The sequence below is a fragment of the Gossypium hirsutum genome, chromosome A11, assembly GCF_007990345.1.
Source record: "Gossypium hirsutum isolate 1008001.06 chromosome A11, Gossypium_hirsutum_v2.1, whole genome shotgun sequence".
In the NCBI taxonomy this organism is placed as follows: Eukaryota; Viridiplantae; Streptophyta; class Magnoliopsida; order Malvales; family Malvaceae; genus Gossypium; species Gossypium hirsutum.
Genome location: NC_053434.1, coordinates 9318376 through 9331620, shown reverse-complemented (window position 1 = coordinate 9331620; position 13245 = coordinate 9318376). Strand labels below are relative to the sequence as shown.

Here is a 13245-nt window from a genome sequence, read left to right as displayed (position 1 = left end):
ATTCAGACCATCTAACAAAACCTTTTGATAACAGAGACCACCGCAATACTGAGGTAACGGCTTCCAACACAAATAAAAATTATCTTAGTAGTTGCTTAAATACAGATAAAATAAGTTAATATAGACGTTAATCCACCTCCATAGCCAAACAAACCCATCAACACGATCCTTGAAGAAACAAAAACAAAAGTTTATCCATTTACTTTTACATTCCCTTTGGCTCATTATCTGAGCAGAGCAACAACAAAAGGGGAGTTAGAAAGCAGAAATTCGATGGATCAAACAGGAGTTGGTTAGTGCCTGATGGTTAACTCAGCCCGAAGATGGAGTATACCATTTATGAAGTAAAGACTGTCTTCAGCCATGAAAGAAGTCCACGGTATAGCGAATAAATTCCGGTAGCCAACAGCCTTGCCGCCGGTGAATGTGTAGTTGCCTTTGTATTTGCTGACGAACTCCTCTGTTGGCTTTGACCTTGCTGCAAATTCATAGTCCACTGCAAAACTAACAGAACCCTTTTCCTGCATTCCTAAAAACAACCCGAAGCAATGGAAAGAGCTCTGCTGGTCCATGTTGCAATGGGCTGAAAGGAAGAAACCTTGTCCACCCAGGTGGAATGCCTGAGAATAAACTCGTCCAGAAGGGAATAAATTTGCACACTCCTCCCTCTTCAAGTCCAGATATACAACACATTGCTGACGGGGAAGTTCAAATTCCACCACCTTAACAGGCCGATACTTGTAAGCTCGCTCAATAAAGCGACGGTTCAAGCTGGCAGACTCCTCTGCAGCCAAACTTCGTTGTCTATGTGGAGCTTCAGCCTTGAAAAAAAGGGCCTCAAGCACAAGTTTCGATGAAACCTCATGATCAAAATCGTTACTTGTTAACACCTTCTTAAGCTTCCGGCAGGTCATATAAGGGAAGCGAATAAAGCGAGCAAGGCGCGAACCAAGCACTTCCCTACGCTCTTCCAGTTTTGGGTACTGAGCCCTTGCCCACTTTAACACGAAGTCATACACAGCATCCTCAGATGCGATTTGCAGATCATCACTGGACAATATTGCCTCAATCCCAGCTAGTGGCAAAGCCAATACCTCTTCTTGGTACCTGGTAAAATGTGCTCCAAAAGCATAAATAAGCATCTACATATGCATGATTTTTACTTTGACTATGCCCAAAACAAGAAGAGGGAGAGAAAGAAAAAGGACAACTAAATTCGCAGCTTGGTTCTTCTACTGTCATTAACATTAGCTTTCAACTCATCCTTAAGTTTTCCCAAAACTATCACAATTAAATCTTTGTAATTTTTCTTTTTGAAAAAGAACATTAAAGCTAGTTGTCCAAGCTAAGAATGCAATTTTTCAGAACATATGGATCCAAGGAGCTCAAAAGAATACTTCTAGGACATGTAAAGATGGAGACTTGAAACTTATTAAACATCTCAGATTTCTGTCTCACTGGCAGTTCAAACTAGATAAGGTACGTAATCACATCACAAGACTAACAAAACTATCAATGTCATGTCAAAAGGAAAAGGGAGGTGGGGGGAGATGAAGCTTGAAGAAGAGCTTACTTGGTAATGTCTTTGTAACGGGCAGCGAGATACTGCTTTGCAGCATCAGTCAATGGTTGGACAGCTTCAGCCATTAACACACTTGAGGGAAGATCCAAATAAAGCAAAGCTGACTCTGGTGTCATAGGCAAATTGCGCAATAGCCGGCTGCAGTATCTCATACAAGAGGCAACCTCAAATTTGTCAGCAGCCATCAGCACATCAAGCAATTCAGGAGCTGTGGTGACAGATAAGTTGTTGCTATACATAAAATTCAAAAGCTCCATGAGAGCAGCTTCCTCTGTATATCAATACCGTAGAAGTTGTCATTTAACTTAGCCCGCTGACACTTGTTTGAATAAGTAACATAGCCAAGAACCATATATTGAAGTTTATGCATACCAGAGGCATTGATTCTTAAGGTTACATGCCGTTGCTCCGACTCCCTCATCCCATTTGAGAAAAGCTACAATTTGTCAATAAACAATTAAAAGAAACTAATTATCAATAAGAAGAGAGGCGACAAACATTCTTGCAAACTATATTTCAATTCCAGAAACATGATGTCTCTTTTAGTATTTTCTCATGAAAAACTTTTAAAGAAAAACAATCTCTTACCTTGTAGAAGAAGGGACTTTTTGCTGCTAAAATGGGAGAACTGATATGCAATGTTTTAACTCTCAGAACTGCAGAACAATCCATGCTCCAGCTTGATTCATTGCTATTCGCATCCTCATCACCTACAAAAGATACAGGAAAGATCAGAATGTGTACCATGGAAAATGGTAGTAAATGAACCAAATCGTATGATGTCTAAACAAAATTAAAACCTGATTGTGTTTCTTCAACCATTGCCACTGGCTCCTCGTCTTGATTCTCACAGCCTACACCATCGTCCATATCAGGCTGGTTGTCATTTAAAATCTGCTCCTCAGGACATAAACTAAGATCCAAAACTGGAAAAGAAAATCAAAAGCGTTAGAAACCAGGCCACATTACGGAATAGACTAGGTTCCTGTACAAGACATATGTAGTCGCAAAGATTCACAGACAGCACAGGGTTAAAAAAAAGAACGTCAGTCAAACACAAAAGCTTATTAACATGTTCATATGTCAAAGTGAGAGAAAATATCAACTCTTTAAAATCTACGCCCTAACAACATCGTATCAGGCTCCCATTGACCCCTTTTAAGTTCTATGCTCTTAATGTCTTCGTGCATGGATAGAGGCCGCGGAAGGGGGGGGGGGACTTAATTTAGGACAAAAACAATTCAGCGCAATCTTTTATTTATAAAATATTAAACAAGTAAATTTAATAACTTGATTATGAATTTGTTCACTTTAACAGAAGTCCACAGAGAACCGATTTTAGAAATTGAAAATTAGTAGGTTTGAAATTTAAAATTTTCTTTGATTTTCTCAGCTAACCAAACAGAAGATATGAGAGAGTTATAAGAAAAAAAAGGAGAAATGAGAAAAAAGTGTTTCACAAACAAACCGGTTTCCTTCTTGATATCCTCTCGACGCCTTTTGCGGTGGCGAGCCCAATCGGCGATGCTGGTGCAACCCTCTCCATCGGGGCGGCACTGAGGGGGCCCGCCCATAATCTCAATCCGAAGAAGTCTGTCAGAGAAATTACTATCGTTGAAAGCGAAACCGAAATCACCATCGGAGCTAGACGCCCCACGCGAAAAATCTGGGACCATCTCAGTTCTCGGGTCAAACAGATCCGAATTCAATTGATCTCTCATTGATTCCAATCCCCGCCTAAAACCAAAAAAAGCCGAGGAAATGAGATAGCAAAGAAACGAAACCCTAGAAATTATGAAGTAGAGTTCTTTTCCTAAACTAAACGGAGGAGGGAGGAGGGAGGAGGTGGGTTTAGTTTAGGCTTAGGGCTTAGGCACGGCAATTGCAAATACGCATAATTAAACTGAAGAAAACTTTGCATTTGCTGCCTTTTTGTAATAAGAATCTGTTTGAGCTTTCTCGTTTTTCTGTTTCATTTCTTTGGTTTTTTGGTATTTTCGCACTTTTCTGATATGCGTAAGCGGTTGTTTTACCAACACATTCAGTAAAATTAGAAGGCTGAATCCATTTGGGTGAAAATATATAGATTTTATATTTAAACAACATTTTTATGTAAATCATATTTTGAGAAATAATAACTTTTTTTTCTTAATTTTTTAAATAAATAAATATATATTTATAGCTAGGTTTTTTTACAAAATAGAAAATTTTAGTTACATGGCATAATTGGTTATACAACATTTGGCAGCATACTACAATGCCACGTGCCATTACAATCTACACAATCAAAATTCCACCCATTTTCAGGCTATTAATTTATATTCGATAAAAAATACATTAAATGCTGAATATAATAGAAAATTTTATTTGAATATTCCAAATAAAGTAAGAAATAAGCAAACATAAAAAATACAGTACAGTGTGAACAGCCAATTTCCACTGATTTTTCATACTAAAAAATTGCAATTTTATATTACATTAAGAAAATACATCTTAATGCTGAATATAATGGCAATTTTTATCTCAGTATTCAAAATAAGGTAAAAAATAAGCTAACATTAAAAATGTACAGTTTGAACAGATACTTTCCACTGATATACAATATATAGATTTATACTAAGAATAAATCAAAATAAATTATTTTAAATATTATAGATATTGGTAATTAATAATAGCATCTAAATATTATTTTGATTATATTAATAATGATGATATGTCAAAAATTAGCTTGTCACATTTTTAAACCTCCACATAGGATTATTTCCTTAAATATTGTGTACCTTGTAATATAATATAAAAATATGATATGGTATATACTAAAAATAAAATAAAATAAATTGTTGTTAAATATTATAAATACTAGTAATTAATAATAATATCTACACATTATTTTAATATTAATAGCGGTGATGTGGCAAACAATTAGGGCATCCACTAACATAGTTTTAGATCCCTCGATAAAATTACTTCCTTAAATATTGTGTACATCGTAATATATAATATTAATTTTTTATCTCGTGTGAGTCATGAGTTGTTTTTGTGTTTTATAAATTTACTATTTAAATAATAATATATTGACTAAAATTATTGATGAAACAATATTTGAAAGAAATAAACAATTTAAATATATATTAAGTTTTCCTTTTTAGTTGTTGTATGGGTTGGGGATGAGCTATGAGTAATTTTAAACATTGTGTTAAAAAGAATAGACATGACTAGAACCTATAATAAGATTCTTCAATATCATTATAAGGAAGGAATTTAAAGATAAATTTGTTATAATATGTATATATAATTAATGATTTGAAATATTAAAAATATATATTATAGGTAAGTTAAGAAATAAATTTTAAAATAAATGTTATTTTTAATTTTAGGAACAAAGTTTTAAATAATATTAAATTTTAGAAATAAAGTTTAAATTTTTTGTTTTTAAATTTTAGAAATAAAGTTTTAAATAATTTATTTTTGAATAAAATAAAGTTTGAAATAATGTAAAAGTATAAATTTGATTTATGAAAAAATTAAATAAATAGCTCACTAATTTTTGTTTGTGGTATGGATAATGTTGTAGATAGAAGTGAAATATTTAAAAATTATTATTGTTAAATTACATAAATATTTTTAAAAAGATTTTAAAATCAAATTTAAAGGAAAAATAATTTGACTATTATTAAATCTATTTTCTATTAAACATAATTTAATGCAATATGGTAAATAAGATATATGAACTTACATTTTTTTTAGTATAAAAGACTGATATTTATTGAAGCACACGGTTTAAGGTGGAGCAAAACAGAAGTCACAACAAAAGCAAATTAAAAAGACAGAAACAACAGCAAACCAAACGGCCAAACAATGAAACCGCACAGAAGAAAAAACAAAACCTAAAATGCAAAGGAGAAAACCACCATAAGCCAATACCAAAAAACGATTCACAATCAAAATACCAACCGAATATATTTCTTCACCTTGTGTAGCAAAAACGTTTCTAAGATGAGCACAAATGAAGAAAGGCCAAAAGCATTGAGTCCAACTATGGAGGTTCAAAGAACCTGCTCCATCTTTAAAGCAAATCTAGAAAGACTCTTGGTGATTTTGGTTCCAAGCCATCCAATCATTTTCCACCACCGTCCTTATTGATTCTGGAACCCTATCAACCAAAATACCAGAGATTTGTCTTCTTCCTTCCAAAGTCAAAGTATGAGCCGCTCCATTGACCAGTCGGGGGAACAAAAAGGTAAGATACATCTTCAAAAACAAAAAATTCAGTGTACAAATATGATGTATAATTGGTCTAAGAATTGATCTGTTTCCCCTTTTGTCTTGAGCTTTTTGATAATCGACGGGGAATCCCCTTCCACGAGCAAACACCGGAAACCCATTTCTACTGCAAAGAGAATAGCCCTTTCACAAGCCCTTGCTTCAGCCACAAAAACATCGACAACATCTTCAAAAAGATAAGTTTTTGCTCCTACAACTTCTTTTTCAAAATCCCTAGCTAGTACTATTATTGTAGAAGTCCTAAAATCGCTTTGGAAAGTTATCATTTAATAATTATGATTATAAAATAAATTTAATAATAGTGAAATTAGTTATCTTTATGATAATTAAATAATATTTATTTGGTGATAAATAATATTTATTAACCGAGCTATGGTTGTATTTATTATAAACATAAATTGTAATTTTTTTTTCACATCTATTAATAATATATAAATAATCCATGTGATATAAATTATTATACCAAAATTTTTAAAATTCTTTTAATAATTTCTCATTATATCTTGATATTAAATAAAATTATTAAAATTTCAATCTTCGTGTGAATTTGTTTTGCTGATTCAAACTAATAAAGGCATAAAATTATTGAATGTTGATATCACATTTTTATCAAACTACACTTTTGCTTATAACCGCTGGTTGTAAAATCTTGACCCTAATCTTCTATTTATTGCATATATCATATTATTTGTAACTACAAATTATATGTTTTATTACATGAATATGTAATTTTCACAGTCTGAGTTACTAATATGAATAAAAATCAAAGTTGAAAGGTGAATAAAAATCGATTATATGGGTAACAAAAAAAATTCCTATGTCTCTCCTGTTTTTTTTTTAAATATGCATATAAAAAATTTAAATTATTGCACCATCAAGTGTTGGGTGTAGTGGTAAGGCACACTTTAACACTTATATCCCGTTTCTGTTGCCGAAATAGGATGTAAGATGTTATCAGTCAAGTTGGAACGGTTAATAACGATTTACATTTTTTTAATCAATTCAATTCCATAATCACAAGTAATATTCAATTTGAAAGAGGTCATTTAGTTTCAGGCCTTAAAACGAGCTTTCGAAGCTCCAAAAATAAGTTACGAACATTCAGGGACCAATTCAGAACAAATAAGAACATTTAAAAAGAAATTAAAAATTTTCAAGTCAGGGGTCACATAGCCGTGTGGCAGAGCCCGCCCGTGTGGCTCCAAACATGACTGTGTGACTATCTTACACGCCCGTGTACGACCTCACACGCCCGTGTGCATGGATCGTGTAACTCTTTGATTTGGAACACACGATCGTGTCATAGGCCGTGTGTCTGCTTGTATGAAAACGACACCTATACTGTCTTTAAACACACTCTGGGCACACGCCCGTGTGCATCACACAGTCGTGTGACAGCCTGTGTCCCAGGCCATGTGAGCCCAAAAATGTCCTACTTCAAGCTCAAGTTTCACCCAATTGCATAAGTACCTAAATCAATACATAACATGTGATCACAAGGCTTCAAACACATACAAGAACATCAAAACATGGTAATTCAATCCATTTAAAACCTAACCAATGGGTTAATAATGACACATCATCTCAATTACCCAACAGTTCATTACTTTAGTTTCATCATACAAGTTTCAACATACTCATATTTAACTTACCTTCTATTCACTACATCGTACCTAATTCAAGTCACACTTACACCTTCATGATTGTTCACTTATACTATAACAAGGAATTAAACATACATACCATATTTGAACTACTGCAACATCAAAATGCACTATCAAACACAATGTATGTACTTATGTACTTATGAACATTACAGAACATAACCAAATTTCCTATTACATGCCATATAAGCCAAGATAGATTCAAGGGTTACCAATAATTAGCTGGATAGTATGATTTCATCGTGCTAATCCGATCTCCCAATCCACAAAATGTATCTACAATTAAACAAGACAAACACAAGAGTAAGCTTTTCTAAAGCTTAGTAAGTTTGCCGATTGAACGGTAAAACTTACTATATTATGCATATTAATTCAATTAATAAAATTTATAAACAATATTTCCAACAATAAAGTCCTTAACAGGGTTCCTGGCAATAAGGTTCTTAACAGAGTCCTTGTCAATCACAGTTTAAAACCAGTGAGTAATGCTCAAATCAATAGTACCAATCAATTTCCATATTTCAATAACATTAATTAATCATTAGAGATAATGCCCGGTGAACGATAAATAGATACGAGTACACGGTTAACCATCCAACACACTAGATGCTCATAAGAGCCAGTACCATCCAGCACAACAAATGCTCATACGAGCCAGACCAACCGGTAACACACCTCGGCACTAAGTGCCTAGCCCGCATGCTACCATCCTCCCCCATAACACACCAAAAAATACTATAATATAACACGATAGTTTGCAACAAATGCAGGACCTTGGTATATTCAGTGAACAGAGGATATATAGAAATGATCGTCACATCTCATATCAATCCTGTACCGCACGCAAAATAACCTATTGGCATATCAATCGTACTCTATCCTACGTTCATCGGCTTAGGAGATATCAACAGTAACGAATGTTATATCAATCCAATACTTCAATTCTCAATTTCATGGAGTCAATACATCATCTAACAATCAACAATATAGTTCATACAATAAACATTTAAGAAAATTGTAATAACCCGAAATTCACGGGCACCGGAAAAGTGAGTTATAAGGCCTCCGTCTTAGTGAAATAAGTTCGAAAATAATTATTAAAAATATTTATGAGCCTAGTGGTGTGTCTAATTAGGATCTAATTAGGTGAATTTAGCTTAATTTAGAGTAAGTAATAAAAGGATTAAATTGAATAAACGGTAAAAGTTTAATTATAAAGCAATAGAAAATAAAAAGGATTAAAATGACAATTAAGCCATTGACTACAAATGAGGCGGCATATTGGTGAAATAAAATCAAAGATTTTTTTTAGGTTTTATATATTATAATGATTATTATTATGGTTTTATATTAAATTATTATAATTATTAATTAACATTATGGTTTTATATTAGATTATTATTATTAGCATTATTATTAAATAAATTAAATAGAAGACAATTGTATGGTAATAAAATATACATGTGGAAGAATTGTATTGGTACAATTGTAATTTAAATATTTAATTACTTATAATTTAAGTATAAAGATATTTTATAATTATTAATTGTATTAATTAAATCATGAGATTTTTATTTGATAAGAAAATTAGATAATGACATTTGTAATAATATAAATATGTACACTTGTTATATAATTATTAATTTACTTAATATTAAAGTAAAAGATATTTTAATATATGATATTAATATTATATTATGTTAATAAAATAATAAAGCATAAAAAGAATTAAGGAAACAAAGAAACAAAACAAAAGAAACAGAAACAAAGCAGGGAACAAAACGAAAACAGGGGAAGAAAAAGGGAAAGAAAATAAAAAAGGAAATTGAGATTTTAAAGCTTCAAGTTTAATTGGTAAGCTTAATTAAGTCCTTTTCTCTTAATTTTGATATTTTAGAAGCTTTAAAACAAGTTTTGATGAAATTAAGTTGATAATTCAAGAAACATTTAGGTGAATGTTGGAGGATAACTCGACGATGTTTTCGATGTGGGGCCACAGATCATTTCATTCGAGATTGTCCGAAAGGTGAAAGTGCCACACCTGCAACATCTCAAAGATCAATACCTACTGTTCGTGGCAGAGGATCTAGTAGGGGTGGTTCGGGTTCTGTGTCTAGAGGTGGAGGTGTCAGAAGAAACAGCGATATAGTTACACAACAGTCAGAGGCCAGAGCGCCGGCTAGAGTGTACATAGTCCGGACCCGTGAGGAAGGCGATGCACATGATGTTGTTACAGGTATATTTCTATTGTATTCTGAGCCTATTTATGCTTCAATTGATCCGGGTTCGTCACATTCATATATAAATTCAAAACTAGTCGAATCGGGGAAATTAGAATCTGAAATGTCTAAAGTTTCTATAGAAGTGTCTAGCCCTTTAGGACAAACGGTGTTAGTAGATAGAGTATGTCGGAGGTCCCCGCTAATAATACATGATAAAATGTTTCTTGTGGACTTGTTGATCATGCCTTTTGGTGATTTTGATATCATTTTGGGTATGGACTGGCTATATGAACATGGGGTAGTTTTAGATTGCTATAAAAAGAGGTTTAGTATTCAGACAGAAAATGGGAATAGAATTGAAGTGAATGCCATCCGTACCAGTGGTTCGACACGCATTATTTCAGCGATGAAGGCTAATAAATTACTGCAGCAGGGTTGTTCAGCATACTTGGCATATGTTATTAATTCTGATTCAGTTGGGAGTCAGTGCAGTCAGATTAGGACTGTATGCGAGTTTTCAGATGTATTCCCAGAAGAATTACCGGGCTTACCACCTGACAGAGAGGTTGAATTTGCTATTGAGGTGTATCCAGGTACAACACGAATTTCTATACCTCTGTATCGAATGTCGCCCACTGAATTGAAAGAGTTGAAGGTGCAGTTACAATATTTACTAGATCGTGGATTTATTAGACCAAGCATTTCACCCTGGGGAGCTCCAGTGTTGTTTGTTAAAAAGAAAGATGGTTCTATGCGGTTATTCATTAATTATCGATAGTTGAATAAAGTGACGATCAAGAACCGGTATCCGTTGCCTCGTATAGATGATTTATTTGATCAGCTTAATGGAGCTTCAGTATTTTCAAAAATTGATTTGAGATCCGGGTATTATCAGCTGAAGGTAGAGGAAAGTGATGTGTCTAAAACTGCCTTCCGTACTCGTTATAGCCATTATGAATTTTTGGTAATGCCATTTAGATTGACCAATGCCCCAGCTGCTTTTGATGGATTTAATGAACCGCATTTTCCAGTCTTACTTAGATCAATTTGTGGTGGTTTTCATTGATGATATATTGGTATATTCGAAGACAGAGGCAGAACATGATCAGCATCTTCGAATAGTTCTACAAATTTTACGAGAGAAACAACTATATAGAAAGCTCAGTAAATACGAGTTCTGGTTATCAGAAGTGGTATTTCTGGGACATGTAGTATCTGCAGATGGAATTCGAGTTGATCCGAAAAAGATCAAAGCAATTGTTCAGTGGAAGGCGCCAAAGAATTTATCGGAGGTACGCAGTTTTCTCGGTTTAGCTGGGTACTACAGGAGGTTTGTAAATGGATTCTCGAAGATAGCACTACCAATGACTAAACTACTGCAGAAGAAGGTTCATTTTATTTGGGATGATCAGTGTCAGAAAATTTTTGAAACATTGAAACGAATGTTAACCGAGGCACCAGTTTTGATATTGCCAGAATCGGGTAAATATTTTGTAGTGTATAGTGATGCTTCTTTGAGTGGTTTAGGTTGTGTATTGATGCAGGATGGGAAGATAATATCCTATGCATCTCGTCAATTGAAACCACTAGAAAGGAATTATCCTACTCATGATCTTGAGTTAGCAGTCGTGATTTTTGCATTGAAGATTTGGAGACATTATCTTTATGGTGAAAGATGCTACATCTATACTGATCATAAGAGTTTGAAGTATCTTCTTTCTCAGAAGGAATTGAATTTGAGACAAAGGCGTTGGATCGAGCTTCTGAAAAATTATGATTGTGTTATAGACTATCATCCGGGAAGAGCTAATGTTGTAGCTGATGCATTAAGCAGTAAAGCTGTAATTGAATTAAGAGCAATGTTTGCACGGCTGTAAATTATTCGTAAGTTGTCTGATATGTCTGGTAATGCCTCATAACCTCATTCCGGCGACGGTTTGGGGTTAGGGGATGTTACAAAAATAAATTAAGATTAAATTGAACGAACTTACAAGACTGGTTTGCAGTAAGGGCCCAAAATAACTCAATCAATAATCGACGTTGTGTCAATTCATTATTTTTATTTTCAATTACACACATCAATATAATACATTATAGAAGGCAAGACTAAATCCGCCAGATGAATTTCTAATTGATCTACTTTGATTGGAGCGGATTATAAATAAAAAAAATTGAATGCAAGGTGAAGTTAATGGATTTTTTTATAGTGAATACACAGCAATTATGGTAAATGCTTACCCCATTTCGACCATCAACTATATAAAATTATCATTTTACCAGAGGTAGATACCGGGGAGGATGGCAGTGGCCCTGGCCCCCCCTAAAATGGAAAATTTATATTTAGACCCTTAAATTTTTTTTAAAATTTTAAATTAGTAAAAGTAAAATTGTACTTCCCCCTAAAATTATAAATATTCGATTTAATCCTTTAAAAAATATAAAGATATAGGCTATAAAAAATTAAATTTTCATTCGGCCCCCCCTAAAAATTTGTTCTGGCTTCGCCCCTGCATTTTACCTTTGTCTATATAACTATTACAATAGTAAAATTAAAATAATGTATTATAGAAAAATACATATGTTTTATATTTATTTTTTAAAGAATTATGTTAAATTTTTTATTTGATTTAAAAAAATATTGAAAATATTAGACTAGGTTGGAGTAGAGTGGAGTGAGGTGGGAGATGGATACATCCACTATATCCACAAAAGGTGGTAATAATTTTTAAAATTATACATCCATAGTGGAGCGGGATGGGTGGTAGAGCAAAGTATGCCAATTAGAGGTGATCATGGGTCGAGTCGGGCCTTAACAAAATCTTAGGCCCATTTTCTATAAATTTTAAAAAATATAATACATCAAATACAGTAAAAACATTAAAATAAATGTTTCCCAACAAGTTAAAAATAAATTTTAAAAAATATTTATACTTAAATAACATTAAAATAAGTATAACTTAACAAGCAAAAGAACAACAAAACACAGAAGGAAAACAGTAAAAACAACAACAAAACACAACAAAATTTTTTTTTTTGCAAATTCAAACCGAGTTGGGCTGGGGTCAGGCAAAAAAAAAAACTTACCCAAGGCCTACCTGTTTAGAAAATGAGCTTCATTTTTTCCCAAACTCATTTTTCAGGCTTATATTTTTGTCAAAACCCTCCCTCTTTTTGGATGAGCCTTTAGTTGGGCCATCAGATATAATCTCACTCATGGAGTAGTGATAGATTTGACAACATCTGTTCCACTATCATCCCTAAAATGGAGTGGACAATTATTTTTAAAAATATAGTAAATTTTTTAGAAGCTAGATTTTTTCTTAAAAATTATTTAAGCTTTTCAATGATATTATGTAAAAGAAAAAAATATTATAATGATAATATTTGTTAATTTAAAAATGTGTATTATCTTTTTTTATTTGAATTGATGTTTAATTAATTCAATGGTACAAACTAAATAAAAGGTTTTAGATATAAAAATTTTAAAATATTA

The 13245-nt window shown here is 32.9% G+C and overlaps 1 protein-coding gene across 1 annotated transcript; it reads right to left on the bottom strand.

Annotated features, from left to right (window-relative positions):
• Positions 1–141: 141 nt before the first annotated feature.
• On the bottom strand, positions 142–3637 carry LOC107909769 (BTB/POZ domain-containing protein POB1). Its single transcript, XM_016837412.2, has 6 exons — positions 3051–3637; positions 2383–2508; positions 2171–2292; positions 1955–2018; positions 1574–1853; positions 142–1107 (listed from the first exon to the last, which is right to left on the bottom strand). The coding sequence occupies exons 1-6, from the start codon at positions 3301–3303 to the stop codon at positions 294–296; spliced, it is 1659 nt and encodes a 552-aa protein (XP_016692901.2). The 5' UTR covers positions 3304–3637; the 3' UTR covers positions 142–293.
• Positions 3638–13245: the final 9608 nt, after the last annotated feature.